The 25935-nt window shown below is 40.0% G+C and overlaps 1 protein-coding gene across 3 annotated transcripts; it reads right to left on the bottom strand.

Annotated features, from left to right (window-relative positions):
• Positions 1-1997: 1997 nt before the first annotated feature.
• Positions 1998-25935, bottom strand: kdm5bb (lysine demethylase 5Bb). Of its 3 annotated transcripts, none has more exons than XM_072449198.1 (28): positions 25631-25935; positions 23853-23930; positions 22931-23053; positions 22156-22326; positions 21233-21289; positions 18936-19052; positions 18378-18471; positions 18132-18253; positions 16845-17003; positions 15676-15795; positions 14840-14998; positions 14009-14190; positions 13010-13172; positions 12159-12278; positions 11875-12069; positions 10859-11040; positions 10082-10206; positions 9850-10000; positions 9638-9752; positions 8668-9023; positions 7323-7461; positions 6560-6739; positions 6319-6480; positions 5755-6228; positions 5563-5647; positions 4366-4571; positions 3470-3718; positions 1998-2847 (listed from the first exon to the last, which is right to left on the bottom strand). In XM_072449198.1, exons 1-28 carry the CDS (start codon positions 25781-25783, stop codon positions 2722-2724), a joined length of 4563 nt encoding a protein of 1520 aa, XP_072305299.1. In that variant the 5' UTR covers positions 25784-25935; the 3' UTR covers positions 1998-2721. The 3 variants fall into 3 exon arrangements, with proteins under 3 accessions (XP_072305299.1, XP_072305301.1, XP_072305300.1); XM_072449200.1 differs by having other exon boundaries at positions 16845-17030; positions 25631-25919; XM_072449199.1 differs by lacking the exon at positions 21233-21289 and having other exon boundaries at positions 16845-17030.

The raw sequence follows: 25935 nt of genomic DNA on the forward strand, positions 1-25935 counted from the left end.
TTTCATTGGAGTCATTGTCATGAAAAAATAAGAACTACAAACTGAAGAATAAATTATGCACTATTTACAGACTTATTAGTATAGTGAAAATCAGGCCTTCACTCGGCTGTAAATGATTTAAATACATTGTGATGGACTGTTAACTACTGACTTAAAACCTTTATAAAAGCCAAGTGCACAATGGAACTATGTGCTCCCTTAATAAGAGAAGACTGTTGCTATGACCACCTGTTGTTTGCCTCTTGTTACCGTGTGTAGTTTGGCTCCATCTTCAGAGAGCCTTGAACAACTGTTCTCCTGAGCTGTAGATGATAATCCCCAAATCAAGAATCGTCCAGAAAGTGACATTAACAAGCAAGTCAAGTGATGTCCCATTATAGGTTTCATATATATATATATATATATATATATATATATATATATATATATATATGAAACCTATAATGGGACATCACTTGACTTGCTATTGAATACAAAGACAGATAATGCATATTTACTGAGTACTTTAGAAGCTACAATGTAGCTGGGTGATTCAAGGGCCAAACATTTCCTAGTAAAAAGAAAGAACAGTCTGTGAAGTCAGGCAAACCACAACACTGCTTTTTGATGCTTGAGGCTTGAGAGTGCCAGCATAAATAAATGACCAAAACAGCTTAATTCTGCTCAAAGAAACGTCAAACAAATGGCTTTTTACTGAATATAAATCCATTACCATTAGTATTGTTTTCTAGTCTTAGATCATTATAAATACAGCATATGTTTGTACATTAGAAATTGTTTAAGAATATATATTTAAAAAGTGGTTCTCAGCTCATCCTACAATTCACACGGTGCTTGTTCTAGTTTAAACAGGATGTGGTTCAGAAGAGTCATCTCAGTGTGAAGCACTTTGAATTGCCTTGTGTATGAAATGTGCTCTACAAATAAACTTGCCTTGCCTTGCCTTGCCTTGCCTCTCTTTGTGCCTTTGATGTTAAAACGGTCTTGAACATGCCACAGTCTCACTCTGTCCTTGGCCTGGCAAAGATGCTTTATGGACACGCTGTAATGGGTGTCCACTCTGCAGTCAATAACATCACGACGAGGGCTGTGGTTAAGTAGGCAGAGGTTAGATTTGACAAAGTGTGGCAATCTAAAACATCCAGGCCAAACACTGAGGAGTAGAGTGTACACCAGCTATCATTAGTGCATTGATGAGCATATTAGCTCTATCTCTAGTCAAGAAGATTGTGATTATGCTCTATGTGGTGCCTTTTCTACCATGTTTGTCGATGTGTTTCAAGGCCAGTATATTTGTGGGACTTTAAAGGTTCTCTATGTAAATGATGGTCAGATTTGTATAGCACTTTTCGACCTTCAAGGAGTTCGAAGCAGTTTCCACCCATTCAAACACCAGTGTGAGCAGACACGGGGCGATGTGGTTAAGTGTCTTATCCATCTTCACCATCTGTGGGACTTTGAATCACACTTTTCAAACTGAGCTACAACATTTGCTCGTCTCTACAGGGGTGTTATTGCTTTGCCTATAGAACTGGTCTATAAAATGGTCATTGACTGTTTATTCGTGGTTTCAGGCAACTTATTCCTTCCCTATTTTGAGAACGTCATTGTTGTGACAACGTTGGGCCGTTGCCATGTCAAATCCTGCAAATCTAGAAGGAATCCTTAAACCTGAAAACGTGCATTTTACAGTGAGTGGCCTTGCCTCTCCATAGACCTGACCTATAACTTGTTCGGACAGCATTACCTAGTTGTCTCCGTGGAGATAGTAAGAGTTCAATGCTTCCAGGCAAAGCAATAGTGCACTTTTCTTTAGGAATATCTACAACTTCAAATATTGCCACTTTGCCAATGATAAATCCACATTGATTATTTGGTTATTCATAATTTAAACTCCCTGCTTAATTAGGTTTACAAGTACACAGGTTCAGGGTATTCAGGCTATAAGATGTCCAACTATTGTGTCAAGTTCCTGAGAGAAAACACGAGATTCATCGTAGAACAAAAAGGGCTTTATTTTCCAATATAAACTTGTAACATCTCAAAGTGCCCCATGTTCCGTCCAGTACCCTACGTCAGGCTACATGCTGGGGTCACACACACGTCAGCAGCATCGTTCCCTCGTCCACTACTTCAAAACCACGTAGATCTCTGTACAGCACACCAACACAACTCAATGCAGATCGAGCCATTTAAGTCAACTCAAGACAAATTATTGCTCAGATAAAAAACAAAAAAACAAAAAAACTATTCTACAAAACCGGGACTATTTATATTAAGGGATGCATTTACTAAACACGGAAAGTCAAATGTTCAATCTTTGTCGTTTTTTAAGAGGTGGAACGGGGACAGAGGATACAAACCCTAACAGCTACCTAATGCCCCTTGTGCAATGCTTTTCACATGCAAGACGTTCCCAGAGAAGATCCTTAACTAACTTGCTTTCTTAATTGGGGCTTTATGATGTCAAATTCTCCTTTCCACCAATATAACGGGATCCCATGCAGCACACGTCACAACCTGATTTTTCAATTAGACAACCACATTTCATGAAGAGAAAGAATAGAATAATAATAATATATATGTAACAATACAAAAAAAACTTCACAATTATAGTTCAGGATAAGTCAAAAGGAGATAGCACCGTTGTTACAAAAAGATGGGACAGAGGTAAAGGCGAAGGAACCAGACAATCCTTAAAAAAATGTTTCTTCATATTTTTCAGACATCGCTGATTGAGCATCTGACGCAAATGTAGTCCTCTTTCTCCGCAGTCTCCGCGGTAACGCCCACACAGACCTGGTGGAACCACTGATTACAGCTGCCGTCGCACTGCACCCAGTTCACCTGCACAAGAACACACAGCAGCCTTTAATGTCGAGGCACGGAGGATGCAACGGACATGGAAACGCACTTTATTTAGAATATATGTGAAAACAGTTATTCCAAAATGCTGGGATTTTAGTTTCAGGTTCTCATTTTTGGGTCGATGCACAAGAAAGTTCAATGTCTTCTCGAAGTTGGATTATTCAAAGAAACAATCATGATTGTAAGTTAAAAGATCTTTTCAAATGAATATGACAAGTTTGTGGGTCTAAACATTGGTGAATTCTGTTGTGTATTTCTCTATTGTAATACACAAATATTCTGTTTGAATATCTGTGTATTACAATAGAGAACGTGCACTATGTCATTTTGCAGGTCCATCACTTTCTTGTCTCCAGGTTATTACTATGCCTGGAATATTCCACAGTACAGCATTAAGCCTATAAGCAGGTGTAGCCACCAGAAGTTACAGGTCAGATCTGAGGAAAGGCGCCCCTGCTCACATGAAGAACTTAAATAAATGCCAGATAAGGTACATTTGTGTGGAACATTCTAGGCAAAGCAATAACATCTCAGAGGACACAAGCAGGAGTTACACAGCCCCTTTAGCCATCATAATGAAGAGCGAGTGAATGTCCCTCACCTCGTCTCCCTCAGGCAGCTGGCACCTCTCCGCGGGGCACACGTCTGTTTCGTCGCCGGAGTTCTCTGATTGGGAGCCGTCTGAGCGTGGAGACGAGGAGGTCGAGGCCGGTCGTCGATGGACATGTTTTTGATTCAGTTTCTGTCGTTTTAGTGGGTGTTTTTTCTCACTCCCCCTGAAGTCTGTGTTTAAACTGTCCCGTTCAATATGACGTTTAGATTTTTTTTCAGACACAATGGCCTCCATTACCTGAAATGACAACAGCTGGGTTAAAATTAAGAATGCCATTTTTGAGCGTTTCAAATTCTAATATTAGTAAAGAACGTTGTACAATGTCAAGGGAGTTGAGTGGCCTGGGATTATTGGCATAAGCGACACAAAAACTAATTTCATTCACACTGTCCAATAGAAATAGATTAGATTTTCTCAGATTACCAGATGTTGAACCGTAGTTCATCGTTTTAAACTACATTGCTACTTTTCAGTCATCTACACTTTAACAGATCACAATAATAGTCTTACAATTAAAAAATATGAATAGTTATATTAAATTTGATCAAATATAAATTCCCTAAAAATTGTGCAAATTATATATATCCTCTATATATTAAAACTATATACATATATCTATATCTATACATCTATATAAACTAAAGCTTTTTAAATTCATTTAGAAATCTATTTAACCAGGAAATTCATTAAAATTCTTGAGATAGTTAAAAATGAACAGTGAGGTGAAACATTCCAAGTAAGGCACTAGCATCTCCATGGAGACCAGCGGGTGGCAGACCCTATATAATAGAAAGGTTACATAGTACACATTTAAAACTGATTGTAAACAATCATCAATTATAGGCAACCAATTGATCAAGAAAAACAAGAGAATAATGTGTTACCAGAGGTGACGGTAGAGAGTTTTCCTGAGAGGTGAACTGCACGTGTGGGTCACAGTCTGTGGGCTCAGTCTGAGGGGACATGAGCCGCTCTGAGAGCTGATTGTGGGCCTGGTCCAGGAGAACATGGTACAGACTCTGGACCTCCGGCACTGACACCTGCAGAAGAAGCCCCTCCACCAAGAGCTCCTCCATGTCTCTGCTCAAACCTGCAAACACAAGAGCAAAGGTCAAAGTGTGACTATCCACTTACATCTGGGGGTTTCAGGAGACTTCACAACATGTTAAAGTCATTGGGTTCATTGGGATTAGGGCAGGTCATTTCTGTGACATTTTATTAAAAAGGGAGAATTTGTCACTAAAAACTTTAACTGGACAAAAACTATACATGTACTGAAAATAAGTCTTCATAATCTTCATTTTGAGAAATACAGGAATAAATTGTGCCATTTGACACAGCTCTTGTATCGTGTTCATCTAGTTAGTGAGAAATAAATGCATAACAGTGAACATTAATCAGCATGAATCCTGTTCAAATAATAAACTGAAGAGCACCTTAAAGGCGGTATGGACGATTTTTCGACGATTTGAGAACGCAGGTGGAAGTGCACATGCGCACTCCCCCGCGCGGTCTGATACAACACACATGTGCGTTTGTTTATTAGCGCAACGGAGCGCATCGCATCTCTCGTCTCCCGTAGATTTCTGTCCACTTCTGCGTCAGCTCGAACTGTCTTTCTCCGTCTTCATTTTGCCCCGTACACTGAGGGAACTATATTATGATAGATCCATGCGCTTAGGCACGCGGAAACGTGGGGAGGAGCCTGACACGGCTGCAGGTGAGCGATAGGTGCGTTTTATGATTGATACGTGGCAAGACAAATGATTTATCCACGCCACGAGGAAATATGATAAAAATTTGCTGAAAAAAATCGTCCATACCACCTTTAAGCATATATACATCCAAGTAGCACCCCTGACTGCTAAAAGGCTCCTGTTTTAATCCTGTGTCATGTTTTTACTCTACAATGTAATGCAAGTTAATATAATGTGTGTATTCAAACAGTACTTGGAATACATTACAAACATACAATTTAATGCAGGTATTCAGAAAGTATTCATCCCAACACTGGGTACAATCAAACCCATGTACAGACGGTACATGATGTTCATGACCAGGGCAGTTTGAAGGGCTCTTACCTTGTAGAGGTATGCATTTCTGCTCAGTGTAGAAAACGGTTTGAGCATGACTGATCCTGTTCCACTCCGGAGTCAGACACGGAGCCTACAACAGTGGCAGGAACGGCAGGTCATTTTTATTAGTTTGGTATTATGAGAGTAAATCATGCTTTGTTTTTAGTTAAAAGTGACAGTTTGTAGACAAAGTCAGACCTGAGTGTTGTTGGGCAGCTCCGTGTTGCCCGGGGCCCAGCGCGTCAGAGTGGGAGGAGTCCCGGCTCTGTCCTCCAGCTTCAGAATGGCACACAGAACCTGCTGAGCTTTCTGCTGCCAGTCCACCGTCCTCTCCACAACATAGTTCAGAGCGTCTCCTTCAGGCAAACGCACTCCCAGCCTCTCCAGCGACGCCAGCAGGGAGATTATTTTGGCCAGCGGAGGTTTTTCTGATCGCCGACATCGCGTACAAAGCCAGGGATGTGTTCTTTCAGACGGGTCCGGGATGCAGGCGTAGTGGAAAGCGTCACGGCAGAGTTCACATTGAAGCATGGCACCCATAGGTGGCTTCTGACACACGCACACCCTTAGGTCCATGCAGTCGGTGGTGGGCAGCAGCTTGGACTCGTTGACCGCTCTGAGGTTAAAAAAAGATTCCATCTCCCGTAGACGAAGCTCCTCCAAGGTCGCAAGCTGAGAAATGAGAGCTACTTTAGTCCAACAATAGTTCACATTCATTGTCAATGAAGCCAGGGGTTTTGTATTAAACATCTTCAGACTCACTGCAGAGGTAGAATCATTGGTCTCTGAAAGTGCTTTCTCCACCTCCCCGAGATTGCTGGGTTTGGGAGTTTTCTTTTTGTTATTTTTAGGTGATTCTTTTCCTTTTTTGACTTTCCTCTTCGGAGATTCTAAACTACTAACTTCACATCTGGGACAAAGGATCTGATAGAAACAAACAAAAAAAATAATTAATTTGCCAATCATGGCAAAGATTTGATATTCTCCATTATAGTTTCATTACCTCCAGGAGAGAAAGTGAGGAGTCTTTTAGACGAAAAGATGAAGCTGCTTCTTCTTTCCACTCTTGTATTTCAGACATGAGTGTCTCTAGTTTGTCCAGAGGCTCGAGGTGGACCTGGATGGCTTGTCCTCTGAGCACCATGTCCGACAGAGAGTCCGCCAAAGGAACCCCGCCACCGGCCTGAAAGAGTCAATTTGAACTGTGACGATTTGGTCAAACAGCAGGCGTTAGTGAACACACATAAACGTCTGTCATAGATTTATCCTGATGTGTTGTCCGAGCCTTTACTAACAAACACAGACTGTGGTTACAGAGTCAAAAATTATTGAAATAATATCTACAGAAAAATCATCTGATTTCTTTCTAATCATGGTCCCTCTGATTACTCACATCCGATTTTGTGGTTTGCATGCAATTTCAATAATCTTAAAAGGTCTAGAATGTAGCCACGGTCACATTCCTCTAAAAGAAAATATCACAAGGTCAAGCTCAAGGACACACCAACTGTGGGCTGGAGCAGGGCTCAAAACGCCAACCGCTGGATTAATGGATGCTCTGCCACTGAGCTACCTGACAAGGCCACAATCTCATCACATCTGTCAAAACTCCCTCACATCACAACCGTGCATCTGTAGTGCATCTGTAGTGCATGTTTCTGACTGGTTACTCAGGTAAAATGTGTAATCTTGGAAACTTCCACCCACAATTGTAACATTCTCTCAAGAAGTCTCTCACGCAGAACAAAACCAGACACAAAAATGACCTGGAGCTCCTCGGCCTCCTGAAGCCACTCTCGGGCCTTTCTGATAACGTCCTTCAGCAGCAGACAGTTTGGGAGGTAGGCGGGGATTGCAGACGCCTTCTCAGCTGCACCGCTCAGGGTCTCTATGGAGTGTGGTGGTCTACAAGCCAAAGAACAGTTTGGATTGACTATTGATTTGACTCATAATCAGACTTAAACAGATTTATTCAACACACCAATACCAAACAGAATCTATTGTAAAGGGATAAACTACAACAGCTTGAAACATGGTTGTAAACACCTCCTTCTCTTGTAATAGGAGTCCCTTTTTTAAACGTTAACTTTTATTGTGCACCAAAGACAGCAAAACTATACGTGATGCTCACTTTTTGTTGATCTTGGGAAAGATGTAGTGGGTGCGTTTTTGCAATAACTGTAATTAAAGCAAAATTGGACACCACCAATGTATTATACAAAGTCTACATCAGAGAGACAGAAAGAAACTGATTGATACTGGATAAACTCGTAACACTTTAAACAATCCTACTGAGTTACATCAAAAAAAGCAACAAAGTGTTTATGGGAGTTGCAAAAATGTAGTACATTACATCACAGTAATATATTTTAAAATGGCCTGCAATAATAATACTTTAACACAAATATATGAATGAAAGTGTTTTAAATGCAAATTAAACCTGACAGTAATAATAATGTAAAAATATTTTATGGAGCTTGACAGACCACTTCAAAGCCCACTGCAGTTTCCAGAAGTACATGTCCTAGAAATTTTTCCCTTAAAATCACTAAACTAAAATAAATATTTTTTTAAAAAAGGCACAGTGGAGACTAACCAGCTCACAGCAGCTGATTAGCCACAAGCTTTCAACATTGTCATTTTTTTCCTAGTCTATGGGAACAATCAATGGGACATTTACTTCCAGAATCATGTTGTGGCCGGTCACTGTTGAGCTCCGTTACAAACTGTACACAGTATATTACTCTCTACTAATGAGGGAGGTAAATAGAAGTGGGCAATATACGGAAATTTAGATAATCCTGAATGTATGCAAAACTTGAACATTAAATAAATACTTTAAAGTGCACCAAAAAGAGATGATTAAAAATAAAAGGTTATATTGTAAACTTTCAAATAAAAAATGTATATGGTGAGATTTCTGTACTTCCCATCTAATATAATATTTCAGTTGTTTTACTTAATATTGTTCGAATATAATTATCGGAGTATTAAAAACAATATGTTTTGTCATTGTCCCCCATCCTCAGAGGTCAAATGTATTGAGGGGGATGAACAATATATCAAGGCAAGCGTCTCAGATGATTGAATACAAGGCGATCTCTCCCTGACCTGGCCTTGAGCAGACTGATGGCCTTGTCCTCCCAGTGCTCGGACACCGTAAGCAGCTCCTGGAGACGCGCCATGGCCTTCTCCACGGACGGGTGCGGCCCCAGACCCACGCCCTGGTCGATCAGCCGTCTCATGCTCTCTAGGCTCAGGGTTTTGGGCTGGCTGCTCTCCTGCTGCACCGCCTCCAGCCACCGCGCCTGCTCCAGTCGCACACGGAGCCGGGGCAGCTCCGGCAGATCCACGTCGAAGTCGAAGCTGACGTCCAACAGGCCCTGGATCTCGGCCATGCTGGGCACCTCGTCCGACAGCACCTTCTCACTGTGCTGCTGGAAGTCCTCGATGCGATTCAAGAGCTCCTACAGACGGAGCGAGGTGGTCAGATACAGGAAGAGGGGAAAACGACCTTCTTAGTGGACAGTGTCATATTCTAACAAAATATGTTTTCTTTACCGTCCCACGATAGACTAAAATGAATAGGTATTGGAGTGAAATTTTGCATTATGTAATATCTATTAATGATCTTTGTATTTGCTCCACTCTTTGCTGAAAGTTACATTGTCCTCCATGTGCTTTTTTACAGCTCCAACTAATTGCCCTTGGCGGATTTCTTTGGTCTGATTCTTAATTCAAATATACTGAAACCCACGCACTGTTAAAATTCGAGTGGGTTGGAATAACTGACAATTAGAACTCTATTGCACTTATTTTAATTCAACATTCACCTCTCAGATTGGATTTGTGACGGTGGGTAATCAGACAATTGACTGCTAATCGTTATCTGGGGATATAAACTGCATTGGTTTATCACAAAGACAGCATTGTTTTTGTATTTTAGGTAAAACAATATTCAAGAATTGACTTTAATGTAGATTAATTATTATTAACAAGTAAATCGTTGTAGTAAATTGTAAGACTAATCCCTAAACTGAGGCCCAAAACCACCACCTTTTGGATCAGATTAAATGCACACCTTTAGCTTTGGTGCTTGAGGGAGGCTGCAGGAAAGATTGTAGAGCTGCCGGACAAACGACCGCAGCTCCTCCACTGTGAGCTGGCTCCGCGACTTTCCACTTCCACAACAATATCTGAAAACGAAGAAGAATTCAAAAGAACCATTATTAAAAAAACACCACAAATGCCCTTTCGTAATGGGACAACTGTAATACTGTGGCTGGTACACACCTGGTCTGTCTCTTGCCGTTCAAGAGTTGCTGGGCGACAGTCGAGCACTTTTCAGCGTCTTGTGTCACGAGACGGAGCCGACGCAAGAGATCATTTTCAGGGAACGTTTTTGATTCCGATTCGGACAAAAGACCCCGGAAAACAGGTAAACCTACAACGATGTGTGAATACAGATAAATACACGTGCTGGTACACCGGCATCACTTCTTGCGCTGGCATTTCTCTAGCTTACCTCTTTTCTTTTCTAGTTTAGCCTCCAGAGTCTCGCTCACACGCATGGCCCAGTCGTCGTACAGCTGAGCGCGCGCTTTCACTGCCGCCATCATTGGAAACAGGTCATCCACGTTGTATCTGTAACTACAGAGACAATGCAACATTTACAATGCATGTTCAAGCCCATTTTGTGTCTTTATGGAAAATAAATTGGAACCAAAGTATTATATTCTAGTAGTAGAGTTGGAGAAGTCTCATGTAAACTGCATGTGGAGGTTAAAGTCACCACAGTGTTGTCATCAATGCATTTTACACTTTAAATCCACCATTCTCACACTTTTTCTCTTTTTTATAGACGGATCATTTCTAATACTATATACGAATAAATTTGCTATTATTATAGTATTCAGACCAGCAGGAGTAATTTTAGGTATTTTTCTGACTGGTTTTAGTTGCGGGATCTGACAACAGAAAGTGTGAGGCTCATTCGGCTTTCTTATTGCTGCTACTTTAGCCTGAGACATTACATTCTATTAGAGTGCGTTCACATCGTTATTTGGTCCTAAATTGAGCACATTTTAGTCCTGATGTGGAGGTGGATTTGTCTTGTTCTAGGTCCTCGTTTAGTCCTAGTCTACTTCAAGTTTGGTTTCAGGTTTAGTCATAATTTGGATGTGCTGAAGGTGAACAGACTGTGCCTGGATTGAAACATTTTAGCTTTTTAATCACTTGTCCTTGGGTGGTTGTTACATTTTCCCAAGACCAAACATTTGTACAGAATCCGTCAGTGTCTTACTTGAGAGTGTAGTTGGAGATGGGGCAGGGGCAGAGCTGGTCGATGTGGTGCAGACAGACGAGGACGCCGGGGCTGCACGGACAGGTCAGAGCCGACAGGAAACACGTGGCCCTGCACTTCACACACTGACGCTCGTCGTCCTGGAGGTTGTCGTATTTCGCCTCTTTACGCACAGCTACCCCCTGTGGCGGGAAATAAAAATGTGGATTAGAATACCTCCAGCGGGTTTTAAGTAACGATGCCATAACTGAATTTAACACAAATGCAACACAATTAATTTACACACCGATTAATCTAGCAACTAATAGATTAGTTGCTAGATCACAAAAGGCCCAAATATTGGAGATTCTCATAACATTTCACAGTAAAGCGCAAGAAATGCCACTCGAGTTCATCTTGATAGAGAATATTTGCAGACAAAAAAGGTTAATTAGTCAAAAACTGATGTTACTCGATGTTATTCCTGCTCTGTACGAGTCATAAAACCTCTTCTAGTTAATGATTTTTTCAATAAACTGATTAGATGCAATTAATCGATTAACTCAATTCAGCCCTAGAATTCCAGCCTCATTCACATAATGGTATTACAGATTTAAACCTGCTCATGGGCTTTGTACAAAGATCATAAAAAAGTTAATTATTCCAGATTATTTTTACCATTATAAACTTGCACCAAAAAATAAAACAACAACTTTATCAGATAAGATAAGATAAAGATATGATAAGATAAGCCTTTAATATCCACACAAGGGGAAATTTCGTTGTTACAACGCAGTAGAACAGGAGGAAAGGACAGATTATAGGAAGTTTCAAAACACACTTAATAGAACTCTTATGAACAAAAAAAAAATAAAAAAAATCATTGAAATTATTTAGCCGTTTGTGCTCCCCTGAATTGTCTTTAATTCATCAGGAGGTTCAGACAAAGTTTCTATTTTTATCGTTGATGGAACACAACGTCAACCTTAACGATCCCATACATTTCTTGTAACAATTAAACTTGACAACCGTCTCACCAATTTCTTCACTTTGTCCCTCTGCTCCTGCTCTTCTCGGATCATGAGGACCATGTCTTTGTGGACGGCTGAGGCCAGGACCACATCCAGAGTCTCTGCCTTGGTGGCCATGTTACAGACCATTTCATCGTGAGAAAACACGTTGTATCGGTTCAGTGAACGATAATGGTCCACACACTGCCGCCCCAAAGGCATCTGAACAACAAGACAAAATCAATTCAAAAACATGGCACTGGTGAAAACTTCAGCGTTGCATCAGGAAACAACTCTGGAATCCCGCTTACCCAGTCGACAGTGCAGAAGTTGACGGCCTCGGCAAAGTTGAAGCCCTGATTGAAGCCGCTGTGATAAGCTCTGGGGAAAGTGACCACGAATTCTCCAGCGCACTGGTTTGTCCTGTAGATCTAAAACACGGACACTGATTGGGTCAACATGCCAGTGGATGCAAATGTCTTTATCTTTTGTATCCCTGTGCTTGTTTTGGGCAACGTCGTCTTTCAATCAAATACACCCAAAACCTGAACTGCAGCGGCTGATCTGGTCTTTGGAGCTCGAGTATTCTTGACAGTTGGAGACAAAAGCCACGGTGGTTTTCTTGGTCAAATTTGCATTGAAAACCACACACGACTTTCTACCAATAAGACCAATTCCCTTTTGTGTGAGCACTCCATCGACTGGCAGCAGAGGGAATTACCACGGGGAGATAAACAAAAGCTAGCTTGCTCCAACATGCTAATATGAGAACGCGGCTGTAATGAACCGATTTGATTGCAAAAAGGTTCAGAAAAGGTCAGGAGATGATTCATGAACACACGAGAGCTCCAGGTTTCTGCTTTTGACGTCACAAATCTGGGGAATTTGACGCTCAGAGAAGACGTAAACAGGATTAATGAAACTAGCATGAGTGAAGCAAAAGACAATGCCAGGTATGTTTTTGATGAGGGGAAATGTTATGACATGGTTAAAAGCTCATTAAAAGCCATTTAACATAATAGGTGTCTGAAAAGGGTTAAATGGGCAGTGACTGCTGATCTTGTACTCTTTATTTTGTTTTGTTCTATAAATTAATCAATCTATAAATGGGCTGATCTTGAATAAAAAGTGTATTAGAAGGGTGCAGTGGTGTGGGACTGACCGGGACGCCGTGAGCCATCAGAGTGTTGGGGTTCATGATGGTGACGAGCTGATGCAGCAGATCGGGCTGAGAGTCAAACAACTCCGGGGCCAGTTTCCTCATCACCTCCTCCAGCTGCTCCGCCGCAAAACCAGGAGCTCCGTACCAGGTTTTAGGTTCACCCCTGCACAGGAAAAAAGGAAGGTAACTTGTACTCTGCAGTTCAACCATCTTTTAATGTCACTCGGAAAACCTGTCCAGAGAATTTTTGTTGTTGTTATTCAGTTGAAAAAAATAGCTTCGGCATTTCACGAGACAAAATAAAGCACATTTTATTCAAATTTGATGGGTGTGTGTGATAAGGGTGTGAACAAATGATGACATATAGATAAATATTAAAAGGTTAGAAAGCTTGCCAAAGAAAATCTCGCTCAAAATATTTTTTGGGACTTTATGGGGACATTTACGGTCAGATCTCTGTTCAGCTCCAAACTTCAGAGATAAAATGGTCATTGTGAATATAATGTATCGGATAAAATTCTGACAACTCCATCATTATGTTGACTATTTGGAGATAAGAAACTTATTTGAGATAAACACTGTCCACACTTTTAATTATTACCCAACTCGTATAAAGCTTGAGCATGTGGTAGTTTACACAGCAATGCGTTTAATTCTATAAAATAGTAATATATCCATAGCCTGATATTAATGTTAAGTATTTACAATTATTTAATATTAACATCCCATTGGTCTGCGACACAAAACCCCAACAAGGGAAACTATAGACAACTACTTTTAGAAGAAGAAAGGCTTTTGCAAAGAAACACACCAACTGGACATAAATGATAATGGACAATTACACAATGGAAAGCATCACTTTACAACTAAACAATTTTTTTGTTTGCATTTTTGTTTTATGAAAAATATAATAGTAATATACCCTTCCCCTTAAGTAAAGCATCTTGGGCCTCATGCTATAGAAGTAGTAATATGTATTCATTAATAATTGTCTAGTACCAGTGCAGGTAGTTGATGGAGTAGCTCCAGTGGTCCTCGATGTGCCAGCAGAAAGAGGAGAAACACATGCCCACGTAGAGCCAGGGCAGCGTCATGCCACAGATGTCTGCAGTGACGTGAGTGAGCACCGACCGGTTCATCATCGCAAGATTGTTCAGGTTCCACCCACATTTCAGGTATTTCTGTTTGGAAGGACAACCTTTACTTTTACAGTTCACAATTACAACCTCGTGAAAATAAACTGATCAAGAGCAAGACATAAAGTGAAGACAAGACAAGTAAAAAGTGTTGATGACCGAAGCCAGTATTAGAGAATGAATGTATACTTTCATAAAAAGGAAAGAAAAGCCACAAAATCGTGAACCAAATCTTAGTTGTTTATCAGGTTCATTATCCTTCTATCAAACAACACCAAAAATTATGTATTAAGAAAAGTTATTTCCCCAACACCTCCATTTAAAAGGCTGTACATAATTGTTTCCATGTAGCTGGGTGAAATGTATTATGTTCCAGAACAGATGTGTTGTAAAAGCAGCTCTTAAGGTAAAAATGAGACTGCTGTGCGCTGTTCACAACTATCTATAGAGCATTTTATACTCCAGAAACCTGGAAGTGCCCATTAGCATACCTAGAAAACTCCACTAACTCTGAAAAAGCACTTATAAATTCGGATGCTTTGGAATATGTGGGAAAAGTAAGGAATAAAGTTGGACCGCTGCAAACGGTTTCAAATGAACAGCTTCAGTTTGACTCAATTGGGCAAACGGACTACATGGGACATTTGTGTTGCTTAGTGCCTTTAAATCATCAGACGATGAGATCTAGATGTACCTCATCCGCCGGCGCGACCTTGAACCTGCCGTTGGGAATGGGGAACCCGCTGCCGAACTCCTTTGAGGCGATGTCCGCTCCGTACTCCACAGTCACGTCCTCATCAATGGCTCCGACCAGGCGCCAAAACTCCTTCTCCACCAGCTCCGTCGGTACCATCTGGAAAACAAGAAAACACTCATTATTGCTTTATCATTCATAGTTTACACCATACAAGCTCAAACATTACATAACATTACTCCGTACACTGCTTTGATTGGAGGAATTAACAATTAATCATGTAATTGTGACGAGGGGTGTGCCAAAATATAGAAACATTGTGATACAAAAATTGGTAATACAATATCGATATTGTGGGCAGCTGTGACGATATTTCCATGAATCATTTTTGGTATAATTTCCGAAATTATTTTGAGACCGCACTACAATTTTTTTTGCTTGTTTAATGAAAGGAAACTTGTTTAGGCAAAACATTTGACAGTTTGACTGTTTTGATGATTAAAATGGGTCCATTTCATATTGAGTTTATGCAGGTTGCGGTTTAACAAAGTAAAATGTTAATAAAATGTAATGGGTTCTTTAAAAAAAATAGTGGTACATCGTAGAATATCATGAGCAATATATCGATTATCGCATAAATATCGCGCAAAATCGTGATATTATTGTGAGCCGTGCATCGAATTGTGAGGGACCCTGTGATTCCCAGCCCTTATTGTGACTACTACAAGTCTATTAAAAAAATATAAATGTCTGCATCTGGATCTGACCAGGGGTTTGTGCCCATTAAACTAAACATAATCATATTCATCTCTGCTGTGTTGTGTTGTTGTACTCACGTGAACTGGCATGTTGAAGTAGTCTGATTTGAAGGCATCAGCCATTTGCCCAAACGCTCGGAGAGAGTAGTCTCTAAACGCCTGCTCGAACCCAAACGCCTCGTGAGGTTTGCTGCACTCCTGCCAATCAGAAACAGATCGATTTCAAACCTCACAGCCAATTATTCATATTCAGTACTGTTTTTACAAAATACAAGAGTCACCACCATCCTACTCGATTTCAGAAGAACTATGTATCTGGGCCTCAAAACTCCTGCCATGGACACAATAAATGGATACCTTTGGAATATAGTTCTGGCAGCAAGAAAAAGGCCGTCACAAAAGAATGGATGGCACAAATTGCGTTGACGATAAAGAACTGGACGGACAATATAACTGAGATATGGAGGGGGAAAAAAAGTATGAAAACTGAACTTAATTTGAAAATGGACTAAATTGACCGACATGGATCAAATGGGACTTTTATTTTGGACTTTGTGTGGCTTAATTATCTTCTCTTTGGATGTCCAGTGAGCAGTCAGATCTGTGGACATGACTTTGCTCACAGAAACAATGCAGGTTTTTCAACGCATCAATAAAAACACCTTAAATCAATGCGTTTAATGCCACAGGGTGGAACATTCCGGACAAAGCAGTAACAGGTCACAGAGCCTCTCCCAGAAAAACATAGTGCACCTTTGAGTTCCGGTTTAATCCCATGAGTTAGCAAGTGTTTGTTGTCTGTTTTAATAGCATTTGAAATTCAATATGAGGCAGTGTTTTCTCACCGTTTTTTGGGGTCACAAGTCACGACACACTTTTGTGGTTGAAAAGATTCTGCGGCGCGGCCCACCACCAACTCAAATATGAGCAAATCACACCTTTCAGAACTAAACAAAACCGCTGTATAATGTAAAAACAATAAAATATTGTCCTGCCACCGTGTTTGGATCTTTAAATTTGGCAATGAAGCTTGTTCTGCCTTCTTTTTTTGGCGGAGACGTTTGCTCAGGACACTCTAAAATGGCGCATCATTAAATTCAACTTGGACATTCAGAGCAAAACAAGTAATAATTCAAGGCACACTGGTTAAAAATGAGGGCGCACCAATTTATTTCCGTGCTTGTTTACCGCTCACAGAAAGCCATGTAAATCCGATGGACAGAATGTGTTGTGCCGTTGGCGCTCACCTGGGCCAGACACTTGGGACACCTCCAGTCTCCTTTGGGAACGTCGTGGAGCGGCGGGATGAGGCAGAAGGTGTGGTAACTGTCGTCGCAACCGTCACACAGTAACAGCCGATCCTCGTCTCCTCCGCTGCCACAGACCAAACACACCACCAGGTCGACCTGCACAGAGGCAGAGCCAGGGGCACTCTGCGGTGGCAAATACTCGGTTATTCTGCCTTTGAAGCGCTGTGCTACAACAGTGTCCATACTAACAAACAGCGGTGGAAAGTAGCAAAAGTATAAACGGGACATTTTTAGTTTAATTTATTTACTTTAATACATTTTACATCATTACCATTAAGAGCAGGTTCTGTACATTTTACTTCGCAACATTTTTTAACTGGACTGAAAAGTAAAAAGTACTTTTCTTTAAAGGGCAAATGATAGTTTTTTTTAAACGATTTTCAAATGTTGACATAATTTGATGTATTTAAACCTGTTGCAAATATAAATGATAGTTTGACACCAATCAAGTGGCTATTTGTAGAGAAAAGTTGAAATAATCTGGAGAAAATTACAGGAAGTGACATCACACTCATCCCAGACAAACTTTATGCATCAGGGCACCTTTTTATTCAGTTGAATTATGTTTAATCTGTCAAATAAAAATAATTGTGCCATTTGATTAGTTTTTTACCCCCAATGTTTGCTGGGTAATTTCATTGTGATGTCAGCAATTACAAACAGGAAGTGAAATTATAAACCTAAAAAATGAGCTATTCTGGGATAACATCTTTACAATGTTTAGCAAAATATGAAATATATAAAACTTAACTGCATTTTAGTTCAATGAGTTAGTTCTCTTTTACAGGTTTACTGTTGTATAGTAGATATATAGTATATAATAGTGTCTTTTTTTTTTGCCCGTGTATCTGTACTTTTACTTCTTTGACATGTTCGAGTACTTCTTCCACCACTGTTAACAAATAACAATTTCTATGTGATTTGTTCTTTTTTCTGAATGCATCTCCAGGGTTTGAAAGTAAAAGTGTCCCGGAGCTTTAACATTCAAGAAGACTGATATATGAACTGCTAAACAAACACAAGAGTCATGAGCATTTCAGAGCAGGTTTGCAGAAGCTTGAACTACAGGGTTAGCAAGTATATAATACATAATATTGCAGCACAGTTTAGAGGTCGTTATACATGTGTATTATAAATACATTTGACATTGACAGTATTTGTAAGGTAGTGTGTATAAGACAATGACGTATATAACATAACATGGAGCAAACATGAAGGACTCACAGGGTTTGGAGGAACGGGAGGAAGCACTTGTTTCTTATAACGAGATTTTAATTTATCAGGTTCAACGATCGGCTCCTCCATTTCAACTGGCTCCAGTTTGATTTGGATGGGAATCTCTTTTTCTGTCAACAAGAAACAACAATGAACTCTAATGACAAAACAAACAAATTAAAGCCAAGTTATTTAAATAATATATATATTTAAATGTATATACACATATACACACACACACACACACACACACACCAGGTTCTGGTTTGGCGACAAAAGAGCCCATCCTCCGCCTCAGGTTCGGCCTGTTCTCCCCTGGTTCCACTGGCTCAGTTTTGACACAGACACTCTGTGGAATAAAATAAAACAAAAACAGTTTTACACAATAGAAATTTAACAAAAACTAAACAAGGATCAAACTAAGACCACATCAAGACTAAAATGTGCTCAATTTAGGACCAAACGACGATTAGTGTAATGAAACAGAAAAGAATTCAAGATAATTACATTTGACAAATATTGCCATTTGAAATCTATTGGACTAAACTGGGACTAAATCTGGAGCTAAACCTGAACTGGACTAAACCAGAACTAGAACAGGACCAAGCAGGATGTAAATAAGGACTAATCCTATCATACATTCATAAGGAGTTTCACACTGGGCTTTGACACAATAGTGGTGTCTAAAATAATGGTTATTTGCAGAAGACATTATATTCAGTAAATACGATTATAATCAGTAAATACGGCCTTTTCCCTTGAGTCACTGAAGATTCCTTTTGTACTACATGTTCCCTCTGTAGTGTTGCTCACCTCAGTTTTGACGCGTTTGGCTCGGCGGGCGCTGGGGTCAGGGGTCAGCTTAGGCACCTGGTCCTTTACATCTGCGCTTTCCTCGCACTCTTTACTCTCGGCCGGGTTCTGAACACACTGTGGAACACACACGCCGTTACTGAGCGATCAGAGGTTAAAAGGGGCTTTATCTGGAACATTTACAGCTAATCATGGGCCAAAATATGTTTATTACTCAACTGATTCAACCTTTATAAAGGGCGAACAGGATTTTAAAAAGGTGCATAGTTAACAATGGCTTAAATGAAATATACAAAGTAATGGAACTTATAATATTTTGAAATAAATTTACTTTCACCAAATAAATCACAAGTGCTTCGTCAGTGTTGGTAAAATTGTGAGATTTTAGGACCAATTTGTTTCTAAAAATCAGAAGTATAAACTGAGGCCACAACTTTTCTTTTCTTGTTCTTTTCTTATTTGTGTAAAAAAATGTTTTTGATTTTTGTGCTCGTCAACCTTGAGGAAGAGATCTCGATCTTAATGGGCTTTTACCTGCTTAAATAAATGTTGATTTAAAAACAAAATAAATCATTTCCTCCCTCTTGACAATGAACCAGAATTACTACTCAGTTACCAAGAAAAGAAAAGATAAGATAAAAGTAGAACGTTAATATATTTTTAAAAACATACAAAAAATGTCAAAGTTGCCCAATATAAGTGAATTAACGAAGAGTTGAATGACGTATAAAAAGCAAGTATAAAAACTCAGCTAGGAAAAATAAAACATAATTATAGTTATGTAGTGATGTCGCTTTAAGGAAAGACCGTTTGCCCCTCAGACAGTGAACTCAGCAGATAAAGACGCACAAGTCAAACCAAAGAGGACAGGTCCAAGCCCCAGGGAAACGTTTGAACAGTAGTCAACGGAATAAATGTGCAAACGTGAAAAGAATATTTTCACTTTCTTATAATATCAAAGAGCCATGAGAGGAAGAGTGGTGCATATTGTTCCGTGTGAAGCTTTTATGAACTGCTTTTTATGTCTTTATTATGTGACAATACACATCATTACTCACAATAATGGCAACAGCCCACACTGTTTCTCATTTATCTTGTATGAATCAGTGCAAAGAACAGAACGTCGTGTTGTGTTCATTTCTCAGTAAGAAACAATTGTGTCATCTTTGCTTTATGACAATGAAAATATCCAATTGTGATCCGATTGTCACATTGGAATTCAGCTTTTCTCTGTTAAATGCAGCTTTATGCTCGAAAGCAGACACTTCTCCCATCCTCTCTTTCTATTTTGTCATGTTTTGAGTGAGTTACATGTGGATTTAACCAATCACAGTGAAGTGTGAACTCACAGAAGCAGCAGACATTTTAAGTTACCTCTTAAAAAGGCGATATAAAGATAACTAGCTGCATATGATTGATGATAACGCCTGCACGGGAGACATGTACAATCTTATGTAAGACAAGAAGTTCAAAAGAGATTGATACAAGTATTATTTTTTGTATCTTAATTTGAGTATATTTTGACCTTAGAATATGATTTGCCAACAATTTCAAGTGTAATTTTAAGTTAGAAAATGCTTGTCTTTTTTGCGTAAAACAATATATTTTATGCTCGTTACATTGGCAATCTTACTTAAAGGTTGAATGGACAATTTTTTTGGCACAAATCTGAGTCTTATTTCCTCGTGGCGTGGACTGCCAATTAGTCCTGCCACGTATCAATCATAAAACGCACCTACTGCTCACCTGCAGCCGCGTGCGGCTCATCCCCACGAGCAGCACGTTTCCACGTGTCTAAGCGCATGGATCTATCATAATATAGTTCCCTCAGTGTACAGCGCAAAATGAAGACGGAGAAAGACAGTTCGAGCTGCCTCAGAAGAAGACGGAAATCTACGGGAAATGAGATGCGATGAGATCCGTTGCGCTAATAAACAAACGCACGTGTGTGTTGTATCAGTCCACACGGGGGAGTGCGCATGCGCACTTCCTCCTGAGTTCTCAAATCGCCGAAAAATCGTCCATTGCGCCTTTAAAAAGGTACTCAAGATATTCTCAAAACAAGATAAATACCACTTCTTTCAAGCATTTATCTTATTTCAGATGGTATTTTTTCCAGTGTAAAATGTAATCTACATTTGACATTGAATAAAAACACATAGTTTGCCTGTTGTAAATCCAAAGCAACGACAAAAACATGCGTTATTTTCTTAGTAAAATTTGTTGAAGTTAAGAGAGCCATAGCAGAAGTACTCATGCGTGTTAAATGTGAGGTTTTATGAGGCCCAAAAACATACCTGTTCAGTTTCAGGATCAGCCTCCAAACGCATCAGTTTGGAAGCTGCCTCTGGGGTCTGAGAGAGAGAGTGGGAGTGAATTTAATGTGACCACAGGGCGGCCACAACTGACCAATCCATGACCCCAAACTCTCGGCCAAATGTGGATCAAGCAGAGGAGGCACATGTTCGGACTAAACATCTTATACAAACACATTTAAGTCAATTCAACCAGGATCATCTCTTCCTCCTGTCACTTTTAACCTTCTTAATAACTGCAATTAATCAGACCACAGTATAATCGTAAGAACTAAAACTTTTTAATTAAAGACACGTTGAACACTTTAGAACTCAAAAACAAGTTATTTAAATTCAATCCATACTCTTATTTGTAAAAGTAAACACTGCTCTCTTTTAGGTTTGCATTTTTAAGTTTGATCTCTATAAATATTCTTACATACTAGAGCAGTGTAACGGATCATACCATGAGAGTTTAGGATTTTAAGTATAATAAATCAAATCCAATTGATTTAAAGATGGCGTTGGATTTGTTTCATTGGCCTTCTTTCGTCCCAGTTCTTTAGTCCCAGTTCTTTAGACTAAAGAGGTCCCAGTTCTTAAGGTCCCAGTTCTTAAGGTCCCAGTTCTTAAGGTCCCAGTTCTTAAGGTCCCGGTCCTTTCGTCACAGTTCTTTCGTCACAGTTCTTTCGTCACAGTTCTTTCGTCACAGTTCTTTCGTCACAGTTCTTTCGTCACAGTTCTTTCGTCACAGTTCTTTCGTCACAGTTCTTTCGTCACAGTTCTTTCATCTCTCCTGGTTGAATTCATTGCATTAGTTAGACACACAATTCGGACTGACAAAACGTATATTTCTGCCCAAAAAGCTGAATCGTGTACGTCAAACCTATAAAGTGTCACGGGTGGACGTTGGCGCGGCGACTCACCAGCAGGTTGGCGCCGCTCTGAAACAGGTTGTATGGGTAGAGGATTTTCTCGTAATGTGAGCGAAGGTGAGAACCGATGGCTTTTCCGGGAGCGAAGCCCATTTGGACGGCGATCTTGGTCCATCTCCTGTCCTGACAGACCAGGTCGAAGCCCCCCTCATCCGCTACCAGCTGAAAGACGGGGTTCAAATCGTTTAGCCAAAGAAGAAGAAACACGTGTAACATCGTAAATATGGGACGTTAAATGTAAAAAATATGTCTGTAAAAAAAACTGTGATCTTTAAATCAGGGGTAAAAAGTGCAATTAAGTGGTTGGTTCTACATTTTTTGCCTCATTTTCAACATTTACTGAGATGTTTTTGCGCATTTCTTAAAAATTAATTAATTAGACAAGAGATTCTTTTTTTTGTTAAAATAACCCAACCCTCTGGAAAGCACTTTATTAAGAAACTAAACAATAATAACTTTGATTACATATTGCGAGGCAAAGGATTGATCAAATTTACAAAGAAATCCAATGAGAGAAGTCTTAAAATTATACGAATTATATGATTTATAAATCTAAACTACGGAAATGTTCAACTTATTTGAAAAAACCTTGACGTTTTAATGGCAAACGAACAAGGAATGTGTGATAAAAATAAAGCTGGTCACAATAAGTGATGGAGATGTATTTGCCGTTTTCTGGATTGTATACTTGTAACAAAAATGAATGTTTCTTTTTCGCTCTCATGGAAACATGCTCGACATTCCCGGGTGTTTTTGATGAATCCACCTTGTTCAGTTTGTACAAATCCAGGAGCTTCCTCTCCACGTGAGGGATCTTCAGCGTACATCCCTGTAAGTCCCAGAACTTTGCGATCTGGTCAAAGAAGTTGAGCTTGACTCTGGTTTGGGCCTGTGACGAGAAAAACACGACTGAGTTTCAGAGAACACGATATTCAATAGTGTTTAAATGAGACGGAGCAGGTCAAATGAATATTCTTATGAGGACATTTATTCCGTGTGATTGAATATGTATCCAAATTTAGCACATTTTAACAATTGTGGGTTTAATTATTTAATATTTATTATTATAAAACTGCAACTGAATTATTTTAGTAGTCGACCAGTGAGAGAGTAGTTATTTGTATTGTACATTGACACTTTTTAAACACATCATCAACCAAATAAATGCTCAAATCTGGTGACTGAAGGTTTTAGATATGGAATATTTACAAATAAATGGTATTAAATATTGGTAATACAAATCTGAAATTGTTCATTGGTTTTTGATACTTTGATTTAAAAATGCTGCTGTATTTGGCACAAAAAGCTATTTTGTGTGTTTTTGTGTCTGCAGATTTCATTTATTTAATTCTGATTTTGAAGAGTGGCATTATTACTTTCTACAATCAGTAAAAAGTTCAGCGAGAATTATTTAATGGAAATGAATAATGAATTGAACACTTGTGTAATCACAGATCTATTACTACAGCGGCTGGGAGTATTTGACTGTATATAAATTGGTTTTAAGTTAACGTTTGTGTTACAATTGGTTAGTTACACACATTTAACACATTTTAATGACCGATATGTATTGCAATTGAAAATAGTACAATCAAACGAGAATACTCGAACTACTTTGAACCCAATAATTAGCTTGACAAACCTAGTCACACACTTTAAAACACTTAAATCAGAGCTAAAACGTTTACCTCGAGCTCATTGAGCCTCTGGATGCGAGGGACAAAGTGGAGCTTGTCGACATCACAAGCAAACGGAGGCTGCCAACCCTAGAGGGCAAAAAACACACACCGCAAGTGAGAAAAATAAAACTGTTTCATCCAAAAGGAGTAGCATATAATGAGGAGAAACAGTAGAACAATATTCGACACGTATTTTGTTGAATTTCTTGCTGGGAATGTTTATATGTTTTTTTTTAGTGCTAAACCAACAATTATTTTACTTTTTTCAATTAGTCGACAAGTCAAACGATAATTTCTGTACATTGAGACTTTTTAAAATCATCATTAACAACCAAGCAAGAGGTTGAAATACTGTGACAGAAGGTTTCTGGTCAGAAAATATTAACAAAAAGTGTATTATTGATTGTTCTTTTTTGGGGGGGGACATTGTGATTTAATAACGCCACAGTCTTTGTTATAAAAGGTCATTCCGTGTTAGCTTTAGCGTCTGTTTAGGCCAGATAATTATTACAATGAATTATCCAAATACGACTTAATCATTGCAGCCCGATTGTTATGTAGTACAAACATCCAGGAACATGTCGTGCTTCTGATGTTGAAATTACAGGTCAGCACAATACAACAGACATGGATTCATTTTTATCATTTTGAATAGTTGCGTTTAATTCTGTTGACGAACAACAACAACAAGAAAAGGATGATATTGTCCCTGTAGCACACCACTTACACAACACATCACATTTTGACATTGCCAACCAAAAACAACAAACCTTTATGGGTCAACTGTCATAGGCAAATCAATACTGGTTCACTTAATTCTTAATTGTGCCACAAAAAGCCTTTAAATCTTAGTGTAAGTCAGTTGCCCACATCCCCCACTGACAAACAAAATGGCCAGATGGAAGCCTCATTCACCAGCAGCTTACACCACAAAGCCAACATGGAGGACACCACCCAACCATTCTCAAGCAACAACACTCAACCAAGCAACAATAAAACACTGAAGAACGCTCAGAATCTTGTGCAGCTTGTATAATATCCCATCATCTGACCACTAATTCAACATTTTGCCTTGTTTTCCAAAAGGAGATCTTTCTGCCAAATGCAAAAATAACTGGATCCACCAAAACTGTGATGACACCAAATCAAAGCTACGTTAAAACATCTGCAGTGTAAAGGCCAGAAAAGCTGGATTTTAGAGTTCTTTTTAAAAGGCCTGTGGAGCTAAAAGTGTCACCAAGTGTGTGCCAGGGCATCATGAGGTCTTCACCAAAATGATTCAGAAATTGTGCCAAACGCGTCAATGCCCGGGACGACGTAAACATGTTTTCTACAAATGTGAACGTTTAACTTTTATTGACGTGTTGACAGTGTGATCATCGGCAGATCAGCTTCCGCATAGCCACCTCTGCCAATGCCACAATTATGACAGGTTAAGAGCTGTTTGCTAACGTTAGCCTCCTCCTGGCTAAAGGGACACATGACGCTTTGTGTTACGCAGCGAAGCAAACAACATTTTCTCCACGAACCGCGCGTAATATTCGTCCTACGGCGGCAGAGCGCACGGACAACCCGCACGTTTCGACGCGAATATCACGGAAAAACGCCGTGTGTTCAGCGGCAACGGCACAAAGAATGAAAGTAGCCTCGTATCCGCCATGTTGAACAGTCCATTTAAATCCCCGAGTCTCGCTCTCTCCATCGTCTTCTCCTTCCGCGCTCTCCGATCCGAAAACCAGCATCCGAGCGGCACCGCGGCGCCTCCCGGTGTTCGCGTCGACACTCACCGGCGGCGGACGCACTTTACAGATGCCCGTCTTCTCCGCGATGGGCCGTATCTTGTTGATGAACGCGTACGGGTCGCCGAATTCCTCCCAGCTGGGTTCGAACACCGGGCATTCAGGAGGAGGTCTGAACTCGTCCGGTCTCGGTTGGTTCATGGTTGCCGGCGCACGCGGGACGGGACGCGGTTGGGGACGTGTCGCTGAAGTTTGTCTCCGCAGATTGTGTCCGCGAGCGAGAGCCGTGAGAGAGGCAGAGGCCGGCGGCGAGTCCACATCAACACGGAGGAGACAGAGACGGCACCGCGGTC

Source organism: Eucyclogobius newberryi, unplaced genomic scaffold (genome assembly GCF_026437365.1).
Source record: "Eucyclogobius newberryi isolate DKJ021-1_F unplaced genomic scaffold, fEucNew1.0.hap1 SCAF_17, whole genome shotgun sequence".
NCBI classification, from domain to species: domain Eukaryota; kingdom Metazoa; phylum Chordata; class Actinopteri; order Gobiiformes; family Gobiidae; genus Eucyclogobius; species Eucyclogobius newberryi.

Excerpts from the sequence above, each read along its gene's own strand:
- kdm5bb (XM_072449200.1), bottom strand. The coding sequence starts at position 25,783 with ATGAACCAACCGAGACCGGACGAGTTCAGACCTCCTCCTGAATGCCCG. Across the intron at positions 12,070-12,158 it reads ACTTCTGCACTGTCGACTGG|ATGCCTTTGGGGCGGCAGTG; the intron begins GTAAGCGGGATT and ends CTTGTTGTTCAG. Across the intron at positions 6,481-6,559 it reads CCTCACTTTCTCTCCTGGAG|ATCCTTTGTCCCAGATGTGA; the intron begins GTAATGAAACTA and ends TGTTTCTATCAG.